Raw genomic sequence first — 20168 nt, forward strand, 5'->3', positions numbered from 1 at the left:
CCCCATTGATAAATGGTCAAAGGATATGAACAGTTAGTTTTCAAAAAAATAGATCAAAACTATCTAAAGTCTTATGAAAAAATTCTCTAAATCATTGTTGATTGAGAAATACAAATAAAAATTACTCTGAGGTACCCTCGCACCTATCAGATTGTCTAATATGACAGAAAAGAAAAATGACAAATGTTGTAGGGGATGTGGAAAAATTGGGACACTAATCCAATGTTGGTGGAGTTCTGATGTGATTCAACCATTCTGGAGAGAAATTTATAACTATGCATACCCTTTGACTCAGCAATATAACTGCTACATTTAAAAATATTTAAATAAATAAATACTAGGTCTATATCCCAAAGAGATCAAAGAAATGGAATATTTTATAGCAGTTTTTTGTGGTAGGAAAGAATTGGAAACTGAGGGAATGCCCATCAATTGGAGAATGGCTGGCTGAATAAGTTGTGTTATATGATTGTGATGGAATACTACTGTGCTATAAGAAATTAGAAGCAGGATGCTTTCAGAAAAACCTAGAAGACCAATGAAAAGTGAAGTGGGCAGAACCAAGAGAACATTGCACACAGTAACAGAAACATTGTATAATGATCAACTTAGCTATTCTCAGAAATACAACAATCAAAGACCATTACAAAGGACTTATGATGAAAAATGCTTTCCACCTCCAGAGAAAGAAGTGATAGCGTCTGAATACAGATGAAAGCACACTTTCTTTTTTACTTCTTTATTTTTCTTGGGGTGTTTTTTGTCTGTTTTCTTTCACAACATAGCTAATATGGAAATAAGCTTTGCATGACTTCACATGTAATATCTTTAGCAAATTGCCTGCCTTCTTAAGGAGAGGAGAGGAGAAAGTAGGGAGAGAATTTGGAACTTAAATTTAAAAAAAAAACAAATGTTAAAAATTGTTTTTACATGTAATTGAGAAAAAAGTAAAGTTTAATTAAAAAACCCAATCTATGTCTTTTCCTATTCCTTATCCATGCCACCTAACAATATTCTCCCAGTGATGTTATGACCACAAACCAGAAAATATCATGACTATATCCCACTCTGAACAGCAGCTCTTCCAAACCTTTTCATCCCTCCTTAAACCTCCTGTGGCTCCTCCTCCCCTTACCTTATATTTTGTAGAAAAAAATATCCTCTTCCTCATCCCCTATCACTCAGATGCCTTCTGCCACTATCTCCTCTTTCCCTTCTACCTCACGTGATGAGGTGACTTAACACTTTAACCAAGGGTTTTGTAAACCCTCAACTTGATCAAGGTATCTCATTCCAACCCATCCTCTCCAACAGATTGCCCTGTCTGTGGGAATGCAGATTATCATCCATCATCATCCCTTTAACTTATTTTCAATTTCTCCTCTTTGTTCAAAGTACAACTCTGAGGATTACCACCCATGTAATTTGGTTTTTTTTTTTCTTTTTTTCTTCAATATTTTATTTTCCCCCAATTACATATAAAAACAATTTTAAGTCGTTGTTTTCAAATTTTGAGTTTCAAATTATCTTTTCCCCTTCTTTTGCTCCCTGCTCACTGAGATGGCAAGTAATTTTATATACACGTTCATTCATGTGAAACATATTTTCACATTAGTCATGTTGTAAAAGAAAACACAGACCAAAAAGAAACAACAAATAAAGATGAAGTTTAAAAAAAAAGTATGCTTCAATCAATTGAGACACCAATAAAAAATTTTTGCATTCCCTAAGGTACTATCCTTAATCTTCACTACTCTTGCTACATTTCTATCCCTCAACTATCACATTTACTCCCATGGCTTCAACCAACACTTCAACAAAGATGACTCTCAAAACCATAATTCAAGATCTGAACTCTTTCCCATGCTCCAGGCTCATGTCTTCACCTTTCTAAAAGATATTCCAACTAAATGTACAAAATCTCAAACTTGAGTTTATTATCTTTCCCTAAAAACTTTATCCTCCTTCTGATTTCACTGTTTCTATCAATGACACCACTACTCTGTCCTCCATCTTCAAACTTTGATATCTTTGACTTGCCCTCTCCTTTACATATGTAACCAGTTACCAACTCCCACGGATTTCATCTCTACAAAATGCCTTGTATCTGTCCCTGTCTTTTCCAATTCCCACCCAATCAACTTACATAGCCCCCTCTCAAACTTCTGCAGCAGCCTTCTAACCTACCTCTATTCTAGCTCTATAATTCACATCTATCCCAGACTTAACTTTATTATTCATAGATCTGGTCATACTACTCAACTCAGGTCCCTTTAATTTTTTTGTCCTGCCTACTTAATAAAATTGAAATTCCTCAATTATTGAAGTTCCCTGACAGTCTTAGCCCACCTTATCCCACCTCCCTAGACTTAACTCACGGTATTCTTCTCCATCAAACACTATACTACTGTCAAAGTAGTCTACTCACAATATTCCTTAAGCTTCCTGAAGTACAGCACAGTAGAAAGAGCAATGGATTTAGAATCAGGGAATCTGGGTTTAAAACATAGCTTTGCTATCCGTGTGATCTTCAACAAGTCATAACCTTCCTTGGCCTTGGTTTCCTCAATCTAAATATTTTCTACCAGGTGAAATCCTTTGAGTCTCATCTCAAATATAACTTGATACATGAATCTATTCCTTTTCTTTTTTTAATTTCTTTATTTTTTAATTTATGGAATAAAACAAGCATTTCCATAACATAGTACAATAAAAAAGATGATTGCACATGAAATCGCAAATTCAGTTTGCAATACAACTTGCTATTCCTTTTAAATACATAACAAAGTTATTCTGTAAGTTTCTTTTTCCTCCCTTTTTTTTCTTCCTTTCTCTTCCTCATCCTCTCAGAGATGGCTACCATTAGACACAAATAGGGGTGTGTGTATATATATATTTATATTTTTATATTTATATATGTGTATGTATGTATATATGTGTACATATGTATATATATGTAAAATTATTCTATGCATGCTTCTATTTATCAGTTCTTCCTTTGGATGCAGATAGCACCTTTCTTCATAGGTCCTTCACAGTAAATTTGGGTATTTATAACAGTCAAAATGACTTATTCACTCAAAGTCATTCTTAAAACATTGTATATATAGTATATATATACATATATAGCTGTTACTATATATACAATGTTCTCTTGGTTCTGCTCATTTCACTCTTCATTAGTTCATGCAAGTCTTTCTATGTTTTTCTAAGATCACTGAGCTCATCATTTCTTATAGCACATTTCTTATAGCATTCCATCACAATCATATACCACAACTTGTTCAGACATTCCCCAATTGATAAGCATCCCTGCAATTTCCAGTTCTTTGCCACCACAAACAGAGCTGCTATAAACATTTTAGAACATATAGGTTCTTTTCCATTTTCCCTAATCATCTTTGGAAAGAGACCAAGTGGTGGTGTTACTGGGTCAAAGGGTATATAAACTCCAAAGAGTTTAATAACTCTTTGGACATTATTCCAGACTGCTCTCCAAAATGGCTGGATCAGTTCACAATTCCACCAACAATGAATTAGTGTCCCAATTTCTCCACATTCCCTCCAACATTTGTCACTTTCCCCTTCAATCATCTTAGCCAATCTGATAGGTATAAAATAATATCTCAAGGTTGTTTTAATTTATATTTCTCTAATCAATAATAATTTAGATCATTTTTTTCATATGACTATAAATTGTTTTGATTTCTTCATTGGAAAACTGCCTGTTCCTATCCTTTGACCATTTATCAATTGGGGAATGACTAGTACTCTTATAGATTTGACAAAGTTCTTTATATATTTTAGATTTGAGACCTTTATCTGATAAACTGTCTATAAATTTTTTTCCCAATTTTCTGCTTTCCTTCTGATCTTGGCTACATTTGTTTTATCCATACAAACACTTTTTAATTTAATGTAATCTAAATTATCCATTTTATACCTATCTTTGTTCTCTATCTCTTGTTTATTCATAAATTGCTCAACTATTCATAAGTCTGATAAGTAATATGTTCCATGTTCTACTAATTTTCTTGTAATGTCTCTCTTTATATCTAGGTCACATATCCATTTTGACCTTATTTTGGTAAATGACATATATTGCATAAGCCCAGTTTCTGCCATACTGCTTTCCAGTTTTTCTTTTCTCAAACCTCAGGTATGTACTCGTTATTGTTCTATTTTTATTATATTTATTTGTGTGGGTATCATATTTATTTATGTAGGTGAACTCAATGGGTTCACAGTCTAGCAGGGAAATATGACACCCACACAAATAAATCAGTATCTGATCCTTGCATCTTTCCTAGTGTTTAGCACTGTATTATACAAATAAGACAAACTTAATACACATTTTTGAACTGTTAAAAACGTATACTTATGTAAAGTAACTGTCAAACATCATATTTTTTCAGAGATTCGGTTTTGACAATTTATTATGCTAATAAGTATTGTTAAAAAATTACCGCTTCCCAAATGTTTTTGAATGTTATTTAGTTCCCCACTTAAAGAAAAATCATTAACCATTTATTCAGTTTGAGTTCTAAAACAATCTGATAAGCAACTTTTAAAAATTTCTACTAAGCTATCAACTACTTGAGAAAGGTAAGTTTTATACATCTTTACATCTTCCACAGGAATTCTTTAGATATACTAGGCATGCAATAAATATTTGTTTAATGAACAACTGTATCTTACCTTCTGAACATCAGCATCATGCTTCTGTTGTAATTTAAGCTTTTCCTCATGAAATTTACCTTCTAATATTTTTGTTTTCATCTCCAACTTTAAGGGAAAAAAAGAATTTTAAATTGTAACAAATTAGTTTGCTTTGTGATATAAAATTAAATTTAAATTAAACTAAGCTCTTTCATGAGGAACCTATATATTTCTTCCTGAAAATTATTACTGTATTTCTAAGAGTAGAAAAAAATTTCAAATACAGATTATCTATTTTTTACTTCTAATTTAATTTTAAAGGGATCACTTTTTAAAAGTGAATTTTGCACCCCAAATTAATTTAATTTTACATATATGTATATATATACATGTACACATATACACATACACACATATATACATATACATACACACATATAAATAAAATCTCCTTAACCTTTCATGGAATATTTTAACTATGAATATCTTGTCTCCAACCCCACCCTTTCCATTTACATGTGTATTCTGAATGTGCTCATGTGACTCTGAATATGCTATCTGTTTCTATAAGCAAAAATATATGAATAGGGACTCAACTTGCTATTTCATTGGTATAGGCAACTTCCAGATGAAGAAATTCATTCTACTAATATAGGCCAGAACTTTCTCTGCAACTTACAGTCTTGGAGAGATGCCTAAAGCATTCACAGGTTAAATAACTTGCCCATGATCATACAGCCAGTATACGTCAGAAAACAAACTTGAATCTATGTCTCCCTATTTCTAAGGCCAGCTCCCTATTCAGAAGCCCATAATTCTTCTCAGAATGAGGTCTATCAGAGGCTTAGAAAATGAGAATATATACCATATTAACCTTATACATTTTATTCATATAGGCAAATTTCCTTAAGTATTAAAAAAAATATATCTTTCCCCAATACTTAACGCTCTAAGATTTTAAGGGGAATGACTTTGTTCATTTTATGTTCACTATAACTTTCAGCCCCCTTCCAGCAACACAGAATTTTCTTCACAAATGTTTGTTGGAAATAATGACAATGCATATAAAATTTAAGTTATCTTACTAAAAATTTTAAGAGGAAAAAATGAAACTAACAAATACACATTGTAGATGGGAATGGCCACTTGCAATTTTACTGTACTCACTAAATAGCTCTTCAAAGTTGTGTTGATAATAAAAAAAAAAACCACACTTTTTGTTAGGCTAATTTTCTTGCAAAAGCATCTGCACTATATTCTATCCAGCTACAAATATAAAGCAAACTGTAACACTTTTAACAGAGTATCTTTAAAATATTAAAAAAAATTAAACTAAAATAACAAAACTCAAGATGAATTCAAAAGCATCTATTCAAAACAGGTATATATCATATTAGTAAAATATAAACATATATAATTTTGCAGATAAATACTCAAAGAGAACAAAAGAATCATACAGCACAGAAACTTTATGATGAAACAAATATGGGCTGGCATTCTTTCTAGTTCCTGTGTAAAGGTTCAGGATAACTGGCATGGGCAAAGGAATCTGAAGACAGTTGTAGGTTCTGAGGTGTGGTCAAGACTAATGATAAGCAAAACTTGTACAAGCAGGAATCAACTCTTTCAGATGCTATGGCAAAACTGTTCTGTTCCTGGAGAGATTACAATAAGGTGGAGGCAATCTGGGGACATATTTGAAAAAAGGCCAGCTTGCCTAATAAATAGTAAGGACCAAGTAAGACTCAGTTAATAGTCAGATGAGCTGTGGGACAACACTAAGAATTCCACATAGAGTAAGAGTTGTTCAAATGAGCCACAGAATGAATATGGGCAGAAATATTGCAAAGGACTGTTTTCCAGAAGAAGTGGATCAGATGAGGCAATCAAACACAGAGCACGTGTGGTTGACAGACCACGATGCAGACCAGAAAAGTTGAACTAGTAGGTTAGCCAAGTTTAGTTGAGAGGAAATAGCCAAGATTGATCTCAGAAAAGCAAATTCCACCAACAAATACTTTTTTTTTCAGTGCTTCAAGGGCTGGGCAGTAGTGTAAATGTATACTCATGTGTAACCTTCATTCTAGGCAATAATATAAATATATCCCATTGGGGCCTTAATTTCCAGTGATTCTGTGCATATGATATGAATCTTGCTTATGCCTCCAGTTAGCAGAACTCTTTAACAATGAGCTAAGGTTTTAAATTCTAGCTTCACACTAGAGATCCCTCTTTCTTCAGCAACTCCCAATGCTTTCTCATACCCTTCCTAAAGACAAGATTAGCCATAGCTGCTTAAAAAATAAACATTAAAAATTCAGTAAAGGTAGTATTACAATAATTTTTTTAAATGCATAATTAAGTGGAAGTAAAGCAGGGGCAGGTTAGAATCTGCCCTTTCCTCCTATCAAGATTTCCCTCAACGTTCTTGCTACTGAAAGGAGCATGATTAAAAACAAACAAACAATCAAAAACCAACCCACAGTTCTATATCTTTCCTCTCTTTTATGCAGATCACCTCTAAGGACACTTAAAAGAAAAAGAAAAAAAAAAAAGAAAGGATTTGCCAGTGTCCTAGTCATTGGATTCCACAATTGTGCTGATGTTATCTACCCTTCTCTCCCACTCTTTCCCCAGTCCACCATAATCTGCCACAACCATCAGTCAAAATTACACTCACTCACCCCCCTATCCCATTCAATATCACATTTTATTTCTTTTTTCCCCAAATTGGGAAGAACCACAAATCTCAGAGGGCTTTGTAATTAACCCACCACCCCTAGCCCTGGGTGGTTACATATGCATAAGGTTGAAAGGTTAATTAAGTAAGTAGGTTCCAATTTGGCTAACTGGAAGACTTAACAAGAGTCCATCATGGTTGGGTGGGCTGGGGGTCAACACTGTGAGTTAAATAACTACGTTGGCAAGTTCACAACCATTCTCACATCATTGTCATTGAGAGTTGTCACTAATGCTGTGAAAGATGAAATGTTTATGCTTTTATACAGCTATCAGCACAAAGTAGTAGCCTGGAAAGATCCATGATTCCAATAACATAGGAATTTCCTCTAGCAATGCAAATCAACACCAGTCCATGCTTTCTCTTTCTAAAAGATTCTTAGCCAAGTTTTCCCACAAATACTCCAAAAAGGATCTACCCAAACTCAATGAAGAGTTTTCATTTCTTTTAGTATCTTACAGATACTAATGAATCAAATGAAGGGCAGTATGATATAATAGGAAGAAGATTATATTTGGAATAAGAGGAACTCAGTCTAAATCTAGGCTCTACAACTCCTGTGTGACCAAGTCGCTTAACTTCTCTGAGCCTCAGTTTCTTCAGATAACTAAGGTCTCTTTTAGCTCTATACTACTATCCAATTTTTAAGATCTAGCTTGGTAATGTGCTCATTCTTACTTTATAACCAATCCAACTCCTGTGCTAATTATACATATTTTTAAGAATGTTTGTTATACTGCTTCTTATATTTAAGTCATCATTGGCAGCATGGTGCCCCATGATTCATCAACAAAAAGCACCACTAAAAGAATATTAGGCTTTTACAGCTGTGAAAAGTTTACAATCACTAAAAACACTAAGCAATTTTCCAAAGGCAATTCTTGCCTGTCTCCTCCCTCTACTCACTCAATTCTAGACTTAGTTCTCTGTCTACTTGCAGCTTGTCACTTCATCGCAAGTGGAAGAATACAGTACAGGGGATAGCTGACATCACTTTCGGTTCTTGGTAGATCATGTTCCACAGTGTTAAACAAGGAGATATGTTTGCCAAATGTGTCATGTTAAATGCTCTGCCTAAGGTCCAAACAAAAGAAGTATTTCTTATTGACGGAGATGCCATTTGTAAATAACATTGTACTAATTACACCAAGCCCTACAACACTGCAAAGGCCTCTCAGTAAAATCTACCATGAGGAAAAAGTTAATCTAATAAAACACACTAACACCAAAGTGTATAAGTATTGCCTAAACACTAGAAAAGCAGCCCAAGGAATTATTTTATCATTCTGTCTGTTTTAGACAAGGAATAACAACTGCACAGAAAGGCACCACTGTGGCAAGGAGCTTCCATCTATCAGCAAGGTTTTAGTAAAATGAAAAACAGAGAAGCAGGGGAGGGAGAGAAGATGATGGGGAAGGGACAGGGGGAGATAAGTGATTTCGAAGGTTACTTCTAGTTCTAAATTCTATTACCTCTGATGGTATGAACATAAGCAGACACTCACACTTTCATCACAAGAGTTTCTCCTAATGAATATTGGTACCCTAGGTCTCCTTCAACACATCTACAATCCCAATAAGTATAAATTGTGCCAACTCTAACTGCTACTCTTGAACCCAGCACAAGGGCACAGACACAAGCATTAGGTGTCAAAAGAACCTGACCAAACTCCTGAGACACAAAATTACATATATGAGGTGAGTTGAACATGAAAAACACTGCCTAATGGGGTAGTTGACACAAAAGCTATCATGTTGAGTTGTGCCCAAATCAGGCAACATGACCCAGGCAAGACTTAGAAGATGAGAGGGTGTGCTTTTCTTTTTTTTAATATTTTATTTTTTCCCTAATTACATGTAAAAAAAAATTTAACATCTGTTATTAAGTTTTGAGTTCCAAATTCTATTCCTCCATCTCCTCCTTCCTCCCTGATATGGTAAGCAATCTGATATACATTATACATGTGTAATCATGTAAAACATTTCCATATTAGTCATTTTGTGGGGGGGAACGAACAAAACAAAAAAAAAGAAAGGGAGAGAGAGAGAAAAAGAAAAAGAGAAAGGAAGGAAAGAAGGAAGGAAGGAAGGAAGACAAAAATAATGTTTCAGTCTGTAATCAGATGCCATCAGTTCTTTCTCTGAAGGCAGAATAGCATTTTTCATCATGAATCCTTTGTGATTGTCTTTTTTTTTTTTTTTTTGGTGAGGCAATCGAGGTTAAGTGACTCACCCAGGATCACACAACTAGTTAAGTGTCAAGTGTTTGAGGTCAGATTTGAACTCGGGTCCTTCTGACTCCGAGGCTGGAGTTCTACGCACTGCGCCACCTAGCTGCCCCTCCTTTGTGATTGTCTTGGATCATAGTATTGCTTAAGAATAGCTAAGTCATTCACAGCTGTTCATCATATAATATTACTATTACTATGTACAATGTTCTCCTGGTTCTTCTTACTTCACTCTGCATCAGTTCATGTAAGTCTTTTGATGTTCTTCTGAAATCATTCTGCTCATCATTTCTTATGGCACAATAATATTTCATTACAGTCACATACCACAACCTGTTTATCCATTCCCCAATTGATGGGCATCCCATCAATTTCCAATTCTTAGCCATTACAAAAAGAGCTACTATAAATATTTTTTGTGCAAATAAATTCTTTCTCCTCCTTTAAAAAAAAATCTCTTTGGAATACAGACCTAGTAGTGATATTGCTGGATCAAAGGATGTGTATGCACAATTTGCCAGATCTTTGGGCATAGTTTCAAAATGCTCTTCCCCCCCCCTTTTTTCCCTTCCTTATCCTCCCCATCCTCTCAGAGATGGCTACCATTAGACACAATAGGAGTGTGTGTGTGTGTGTGTGTGTGTGTCTATGTATATATATATTTATATATGTATGTGTATGTGTGTATATAAATTATTCTATGCATACTTCTATTTTTCTAATCAATAGTGATTCAGAGCATTTTTTCATATGACTATAGATAGCTTTGAAGAAATTGCTCTCCAAAACAGTGTAATCAGTATACAACTCCACCAACAGTGCATTAGTGTCCCAGTTTTCCCATATCATCTCCAACATTTATCATTTTCCTTTTCTGTCGTATCAGTCAATCTGATAGGTATGAGTTGTTTTAATTTGCATTTTTCTAATCAATAGTGATTCAGAGCATTTTTTCATATGACTATAGATAGCTTTGATTTCTTCATCTGAAAACTCCCTGTTCACATCCTTTGACAAATGTGAATTGAGAAATGACTTGTATTCTTATAAATTTGAGTCAGATCTCTATATATTTGAGAAATGAGGCCTTTATCAAAGATATTTGCTATAAATTTTTCCCAGTTTTTTGCTCTCCTTCTAATTTTGGTTGCATTGGTTTTGTTTGTACAAAAGCTTTTTAATTTTATATAATCAAAATTATCCATTTTACATTTTATAATGCTCTCTATATTTTGTTTGGTCCTAAATTCTTTCCTTATCTATAGAACTATTCCATGCTCTCCTAATTTGCTTATGGTATCAGAGGGTGCACTTTTTTAAACTATGAGCACAATGATCCATTTGAAAGATCACAAAACATAAGACAACTTCCTATTATAGGAAATTTGTAGGCTGGCTCCTGAAAAAGACCCCAAGAATCTGATTATTTATTGAAGGTCTTCAACAAGGAAAAAGCAGTTAATTCACAAATTCATTCCAAATACTAATGACCAATTGACCAATTCCTTAGTATGAGTCCATAAGTATAGATATGTTTTTGTGCGAAATGGAAGGAACATCAGGTGAGTTCAGAGTATCAAAGAAAAGCTAAAGAAAAGATTTCTATACCCATCACTGTTCCCAGGAGGAACCCTAATTTTTTTTGTGCTCAAGAAGATTAAAAAATTGAAGCACTGTATCAATTTCATATATTAAAGGAAGGGAAGAGAATATACATTTATATATCACGTATATTGTGCCAGATATTATGCTAAGCTCTTTTTACAGATATTGTCTCATTTGGTCTTCACAACAACCCTACAAAGTAGGTGCTATTATTGTCCCCATTTCACATTTGAGAAGGCTGAGGCAAACAGAGGTTAAGTGACTTGCCCAGCATCACACAGCTATTATGAGTCTGAGGCTGGATCTGACCGCTGGCCTTCCTGACTCTAAGCCCAGTGCTCTAACCAGTGCACCAACAGCTGCCTCTGGTTAAAAATATACATATATATATTGTTTAATAAAGTCTTTGTGAATCCACTGAATCAAAATATCAAAATATGTTTACAGTAGATTGCATACATACTGCTCATTTTTTCATGAGAACTTACATAAAACTGAGATAGGTTGGAATGAGAGGAATAAGCTGCAATTGTCCTGACCAAAGCTCTCTGAAAGTGATTAGCAAAGCATAAATGCAAGCTCTCATTGCTGCCAATTAATTTTAGGAAAAAAAAACTAATTTTGAAAAGGCCAAACCAAATTTTATCAGATTGCAAACAATTCATTACATGCTTCTGGAAGATACAAGGTGAAGTGCTATGGAAAAATAAGAAGCCATAAGACAAAACTAAACAGCCATTACCCTTGTGGCCATGGGTAACCCAGCCTTCTTCCTCCTTCTTGGTAACTTATATGTTCTAGTGCAGGGTTTGGGGGACAATTCAGGACTAAGTTGTCAGAGAGGGAGTACTATGGAGAGATATAGATAGATTTTTCACCCTACTGGATAGTAAGTCCTGTTGTGACTATCTACATGACTATCTGCTTGCAGGGATGGTGGCTAGTCATGGGAGTGGAGGTGGCGCAAAATCCTGAGTTAACCAAGCCATTTAGCACAAGATAGCAGCCAAGTACTACCCATTCTGGAACTGTCTGTCCCAATCCTAAAGAGCTCGTTCATCTAAACATCTAGGTCAGCTGAAGTGATGTCCTTAACTCCTTCAGCACAGGAATCCTAACTGACTTGGGAGGCCATGCTTGGGATGAACAGAGACTCTTCCAGGCAACAAATGGGTATGGAATTCCTTGGGACTGAGGGACCATGGCCAAACTCATAACTAAGTTTTTTTGTTTGAGCTCCTAACACAATCATCTATTACAAGGAGCTTTCCTGTGGGTGGAATAGAACCTAAGTTTATTGAGGTACTTAGTGGAAGAAGGCCTTCAATACCTAGATGTGCATAGCAGTAGTTTGGTACACCCCAAGCCCCATATCCAATCAGTTTCAAGATCACAACAATTTTACCCCCACAATTCTTCTGTTTGTTCCTTTCTCTCAACTAACACTGCCATATTCCTAGCTCAGGTCTCTATCACCATTAACCTATAGAGTTCATAGTACATTTTATTATGGTATCAGACTTAAATCTAGGGCTCCCTGGTAGGACGAGTCTGTTTATATTACATAATAAAATAATGTTCCAGCCAAACCTATTAAGTGTTTCCCTTACTTTCTCCATCTATATTGCTCCTCCCCACCTGAACCAGCACCCTCCATGCCAAACCTGCAATTAGACCTCTAACTTGGAATTTCCAAAATTCATAGCCCAAATGCCTGAGAGAGTTAACTGACTCATCTTTGGAGCTCAATCAAGTTGACTGAAGACTGGAAGGAGTATGTGCAAACTAGCCCAATAAGACAATTATATCTACTGGCAGATCCTATACATGGGAGCACACTTCAACATCACATCCTCTTTAGACATCCACCTGCCTTGCTACTATGCATCCCTGCTCGCTCTCCTTTCCCTGGTCACCATTCTCTGATATCTCTTGTCCTCTCCTACTACAGGGGTTCTTAACCTTGAGTCCATTACCCTTTTTCCCCCTTTATCTTGTTCTTAAAATATTTCATTTTTGGGGCAGCTAGGTGACACAGTGAATAGAGCTCTGGCCTTGGAGTAAGGAGGACCTGAGTTCAAACCCAGCCTCAGACACTTAACATTTACTAGCTGTGTGACCCAAGCAAGTCACTTAACCCTGATCACCTCACCAAAAAGAAAAAAAAAATTTCATTTTCTGGTTCTCAAACAAACAAATGCCTCTATCACCTAAGTCAAAAAAAAATATGCCTCAATCTGCATTCTGAGTACATCACCTCTCTATCTGGAACAGGATGTTTCATCACGAGTATCTGGAATTTTGGTTAATCATTGTGTTCATCAATGTTCCCAAGCCTCTCAAAGTTGTTTGTCTTTAAAATACTGTCGTTATTATATAAATTGCTTTCCTAGTTCTGACAATTCCACTCTGTATCAGTTCATATAAGTATTCCCAGGCTTCTCTGAAACCATCCCCTACATTATATCTCACAAGACAATAGTACTCCATCACATTCATGTATCACAATGTGTTCAGCCATTCCCCAACTACTGGGTACCTCCTCAATTTCCAATTCTTTGCCACTACAAAAAGATATGCCATAACACATATAATTATCTATCATTACTATTACTACCATTATTTTTAGTGGAGATTTGACCCAGGAATCTCTGATCAACTATGTCTCCCTGGCCCATTTGATGAAATTATGGAATATAGGGAGTGGGTAACAGTATCAGTGAGGTGTTGCTTAGGCTTTGTTCTTTTCAGATTGAAAATAGTTACATTTGTACCTTATAAAGAATGCACTCCTTTAAGATTCCAAGTGGATCATTTCGAATCTTTTAAAGGGTATGAGACCTTCAGCAGCTAAAGCCCGAAGGGACCACTCAAAAACTGGAAAGGGTGACAAACTGGAACGTAATGAAGTGTTTTATACACATGTAGCTTAAACAAAAGAAATGTTTGGACTCCTTTATAAGATAAGAAGTTGCTCCACCAACCTGACAGCTAATAGCTATTGGCTGGCTCAAGGATCAGTCACACCACTGGTAGCCTTTAAAAAGCAAAGTTTTCAGCTCTGGAGTCACTTGAAACAGGAGTGCTGTCATTTGAGATAATTACCTCTGGAATCTGAAAACAGAGCCAGCTATGGAGGTAGAATCCAGCTATTGGAAGGGAATAGGTCTTCCAGAGGGCAATGGGGCTGGAGGGAATTTCTCTCTCCTTCCTCCCCCTATCAACAAAGTAGTTTGCTGGGGAGCCATCTGTGCAAACGCTGTGTCTCCTAGCAGAGAGCAAGCCAAAAAAGATGAATTACAGAGAAGATCAGGCCCAGGAATACAGCATAACAACCAGCCTAGTAAAAATATTATTCCCCTCAGGGAACAGTATAAGAATATCAGAAGAAAAAAACAGGAGAGCCCACTGCCTTGGCTACTGGTATTCCCTACATGTGTGTCTCTCAATTAATGTGTGTGCCCATTCTTCCACTGCATTCTATGTATTTCTAGGAAAATGTGAACCAAGTTAATGGAGAAAATGTTTTGTTACTATTGTTCATGCTATGCTATTCTAGTAAGTGTCTTCTGTTGTTGTTTCAGTCATTCTAGTGGTGTCTGACTCTCTGTGACCCCATTTAGTGGTTTTCTTTTCTTTTCTTTCTTTTTTTTTTAGTCAGGTGGGGTTAAGTGACTTGCCCAGGGTCACACAGCTAGCATCAAGTGTTTGGTCTGAGGTCAGATTTGAACTCAGGTCCTCCTGACTTCAGGGCCGGTGTTCTATCCACTGTGCTACCTAGCTGCCCCCTTAGTGCTTTTCTTGGCAGAGATATTCGAATGGTTTGCCTTTTCTTTCTCCAGCTCATTTTACAGATGAGAAACTGAGACAAACTGGGTAAAGTGACTTGCCCAGGGTCACACAGTTGGACAACTCTAGAAGAAATGCCAGGAGCAGAACAGAGTTTGGTACACAACATCTATCAACATGACCAAAGCCTTTGATACTGCCAGCTGTGAGGACCTAGGGAAGATAATGATGAAACTGGGTTGCCCAGAGAAGTTCATCAGCATCATATGCCAGTTTCATGATGGCATGCCCACATGGGTTCTGGATAAAGGACAATGCTCTCATGCTTTCTCAGTCACCAATGGAGTGAAGCAGGGTTGTGTGCTTGCTTCTATGCTCTTCAGTATAATGTTTTCCACAATGTTGCCAGATGCCTTCAATCAGCTTCTGCACTGATGGTAAGCTATTTAACTTGAAAAGGCTACAAGCTAAGACCAAAGCGGAGGGGAAGTTGTTGCACAACTTTTTGTTCATCGATGATTGTGCATCAGTGCAGACTCTGAGGCCAATATGCAACAGAGTATGGATCAATTCTCCGCAGCCTGTGCTAAGTTTGGCCTGACAAACAGCATCAAGAAAACAGAGATCCTCCACCAGCCAGCACAGCAGTAACCATATGAGGCACCACAGGTCACAACAAATGGAGAAATTTTGGATGCTGTGGAAAAGTTCACTAACCTTGGCAGTACACTCTCCAGGGCTGTCCACATAGATGATGAGGGGGATGTGTGTATTGCCAGAGCTAAGTCAGTGTATGGAAGGCTCCAAAAGAAAGTGTGGGAGAGAAAAGGTATCAGGCTGCATACCAAACTGAAGGTCTACAGAGCCATCATGCTAATACACTGATATATATCTATGAACTCTGGACAGTCTATCAGCACCATGCCAGAAAACTGAACCACTTCCACTTGAATTGTCTGAGGAAGATCCTGAAGGTTACCTAGCAAGATAAGGTCCTGAGGGCCTCTCTAGAACTGAACTGCCAAACACTCTAACTCAACTGCAGACAGAACAACTCCAATGGCCTAGCCACATAGTTCAAATGCCAAATGCATGTTCATTCAAAAGACTATTTTACAGAGAACTTGCACAAGGTAAGCATTCACATGGTGGTCAGAAGAAGTGGCATAAGGCCACTCTCAAGGTATCTCTGAAGAGCTTCAGTACTGACTGTGAGACATAGAAACACTGGCATAGGACTGTCCAGCATTGCTGCTCTCATCAGAGAAGCCGCTGTACTCCATGAGCAAAGCAGAATCGTAGAAGCAAAAAGGTAACATGAGCTGCACAACTTCAGAGCCACTTGAACATTGTGATGTCATTGGTCTTATTTCAAAATAAAGGGCAGGGGCAGTTAGGTGGCGCAGTGGATAGAGCTCTAACCTTGGAGTCAAGAGGACCTGAGTTCAAATCTGGCCTCAACTACTTGATACTTACTAGCTGTGTGACCCTGGACAAACAATAAAAACAAGTGTCTTCCTGACTTCAGACCCAGCATTCTATCTACTGTGTCACTCCAACTTAAGAGAGCAAGTTGGGGGGACAGAGGGGAGACATCAGTCATCCCCAAAATGAATTCTACAAATGGTTTAACTGTGGCTGAGTGCATCAGGATTATCATCCCCTTACTCCTAGAAGTTGTTATTGTCTTAATGTAACCAAAGACCACATTTGTCTTGTTTTCTTTTCTTTTCTCAGTAACCGTATCACATTGTAGATTCATATTGAGCTTGTCATTCATTAAAATCTGAAGATCTTTTCCAGAATTGCCGTGCACTCCTCTGACATTTTTAGAAGTGGAGTTGATTATTTTTTAAAAATTTTTCCTTATTTAATTCATTCTAGCTTGTCAATCTGTCTGGATTCTGACTCAGTCAACCAGTGTGTTAAATACCCTCTAGCTTTGTGTCCTCCACAAATCTGACATGTACACCATCTATGCTTTTATCCAAGTCTCTGATAAAAATGTTAAACAGCATAGGGCCAAGCACAGATCTCTTAAAAACCAACTATGTGTTAAAAAATAAACCAGCTCAAACACTATTATTCTACTGCTAACATCAGCTATTACTTCACCTGTAATTTCCATCTATCAACACCCTCAATGTTATAATGTCTAATGAACCACTAGAGTAGCCCAGAATGCTTACTCCACCAAAAATGGTGATGACTGACAGCTAAATGGCTAGAAAGTAAAAGGAGTCACCTCATTCGACTCTGTTCTCAGATGACACAATTACTTAGTCTTAGAAAATTAATTCCGCAACTTACAATTCATTGTACTTGCTTAATTTATAAACTTATAATAAGAAACTGTGTTCCCTTATTATTCTATGGCTAGGTTTTGAACTATATTGACCACTAATCTTCTGCAGACTGATCATCTACCAATGGGGGTAGGAGAAAGGGAACATTTTAAAATCTAATAAATATCAATACTCCTACAGTAATTTACAAAAATAGCTGTATACTTTTCTGCATTATTTTTGATGGGAGCTCATACATTTATGAACTATGTATTTCTAAAGAATTAAGGTCATAAACATTCCAACAAATGTATGGCATTTAAAAAAAATTACTAACAAACAAAAATGTGAATACTGTATTGTTGTTCTTTACTAACAAGCAACTACTTTTCTAATTTTTTTTCATTTGTACACCTAATTTTCTGTGCAAGTTGTGAAGCAATTTTAGACTATATTGTGAGAAATTCAAATAAAATTATTAAAATGTTTTCTAAAATAGGTCTACTAAAACATCAAACAAGAATCAAAGTAATTTACCCTTTTTATCAAGTTAGATGAACAGGCCCATTAAAAAAGTGCATAATTTTGCATATCTCTCAGTAGACACAGAAGTTAGAATTAAAATTGGTCTAATTTTCCCATTCCAGGCATGAATTTCCTTGAAAACAACATGGAAACATGTCCCCCTCTAAATCCATGAATGGAAGACACTTTCCCACCTCTACATAAAACTACAGAGAGCTTCCCTACACAGAAGTTTATGGCAACCTAATCACCTCCCAAATGTCAGATAAGGGCCATACTCCAAGGATATAGGTATATGCATACACATATAGAGCATAAGAATTTCCTTAGAAGTGACCTGTTGGAAAAGCTAAATCATAAGCTAATTATATCTGTTCTATTTACTCTATGGCTCTATAAAATACATATTTTATACATTTTATAAAATGCATAAAATTCCCACAATACGATTTTTTCTTTATCAATTCTTCAGAAAAATAATTTGATTATTTATGGAAGCCTTCTTAATTTTAAAAAAGGGTATCAGAGATGAGAAGAGGAGAAAAAGAGAGGCAAACATCAATTTTTATTAAATTCTAAATGTTTGGTCATATTACAAACAAATGACAATAACACTGCTTTGACCTTTCTGGTATATTAAAGAGACCACTTAGTAAGTTACTCTGTATTTAGAATACTAAGTTGTATCTTTATAATGAAAATGGAAAAATATTCTTCTGATTAAGTAAACTTTGATTTCTCTTTGAATTTTCTTAGCCCATACTATATGTTAATTAATTTCACTGACACATGATTGTGTTAACTCTCCCCCCCAAAAAATTTTGGTGAAATTCTGAAGAAGACAGATATATTTACAAGAAAAAAACATGTGTATATGTGTATATGTATGTGTATAAACACAGAATTAGCATTTATATCTGGCATTGCCCTAAAGATGAGAATAAATAAAATTGTTTAACTATAAGCCTCAATTTTCACAGTAAAGGAATTAATCTTCATGAAATTAGAAAATTATGTATTTTCTTCTTAATGCCAAAGTCCATCAGACTCAAAGACATTTTTAAAAAGCAAGAAAGAGTCAAAGGACAGCACACAACTTTAATAAAGATCAAGTCATATACATAATTCTTGGTGACCAGATGACATTTTTAAAAAAAGGAAATAATTTCTGATCTTTTCAATGCATGTTATATTTCCCACAATAAGTATGTATTTCCATAATTTAATATATGAGGTAAACATACCTGAAAAGGTGTGTTCCATTATTTACTTTCATTAACTTGGCACATAGTATTCCTAAGTAACTGAGGAGGCTTTTAATCAAAAACACCAAATTTTTTTTAATCTTCAAGATTTTCTCACTGATTTATAGTACTTCATATACAACTGTAATTTAAGATATGAGAATAAATTATCCCAGAATTTATGAAATATATTCTCAATAGGCTCAACTGTCAAGTCATTTTAATTAAAAAGATTGCATTGCTACTGTTTGGCCCAATAATTAGAAAAAAAAGCTTACTTTGTTATTTCCATCTCAAAAAGATTTATGAACTCAAATTATTTTTTCCTAAAATCTCCTTAGGAAATGACTAAAAATAGTTAGATTTTTATATTCTCCAAACATAAAAAATATCAAATTTATATCCATAATGAATTCATGACTCAGAATTCTGAATTTATTTTTAAACATTAGTTTTTGTTTATATCTTTGTATGCATCTCGCTGAAGATGGAATTTTAGCTGAGGTACGCCAAGAGGTAAAGGTGAGGAGTGGGAGCTTTCTAGGCTTGAAGAATAGCCAATGAAAAAGCACTGAGCCAGGAGATGGAGTAGTGTAAGCAAATTGGAAAAATAAGAAAAATAAAGCCTGTCAGCATATAATAGGTATATAATAGCTAGCATTCATATAAAACTTTAAGGTTTGCAAAGTGCTTTACAGATAGTATCTCATTTCATCCTCATAGCAATCCCCACTTCTATATTGAATCCATTCCTGTGATAAAGAATAACAGTTAAACAAAAATATCCAATACAGTAACCACATGTCACAACGTATACATTATTCAGTCCTATTTGTCTCCCAATCTCTTTACCTTGAGGGGCTATATATGTTTATATGCTCTCAAGGAAATTCATGTGTTTTTCAGTGACTCAGGGTTCAATTTCATTGTGGTGATTTCATTTACAGCACTGAAGTCATTCCGCATGTTGTCTTAGTTCTACTTATTTCACATTCCATCACTTCATACAAATCTTTCCATATTTTTTCTGAATTCCTGGTGTCTGTCATTTCTTACTGCACCATAATATTGTATTGCATTCATAATATCACAC

General features: G+C 35.6%; 1 protein-coding gene across 6 annotated transcripts in view; it reads right to left on the reverse strand.

Moving 5' to 3' along the window:
* CEP112 (centrosomal protein 112) overlaps positions 1 to 20168 on the reverse strand; it is a 496208-nt gene that overhangs the window by 384998 nt on the left and 91042 nt on the right. For all 6 annotated transcript variants that reach the window (XM_027873031.1, XM_027873032.1, XM_027873026.1 and 3 more), the window contains exon 9: positions 4699 to 4785. In XM_027873031.1, coding sequence (XP_027728832.1) covers positions 4699 to 4785 — 87 coding nt within the window. The remainder of the gene's footprint in view (positions 1 to 4698; positions 4786 to 20168) is intronic.

This window comes from Vombatus ursinus, unplaced genomic scaffold (genome assembly GCF_900497805.2).
Source record: "Vombatus ursinus unplaced genomic scaffold, bare-nosed wombat genome assembly UNPS02014801.1, whole genome shotgun sequence".
Classification (NCBI taxonomy): domain Eukaryota; kingdom Metazoa; phylum Chordata; class Mammalia; order Diprotodontia; family Vombatidae; genus Vombatus; species Vombatus ursinus.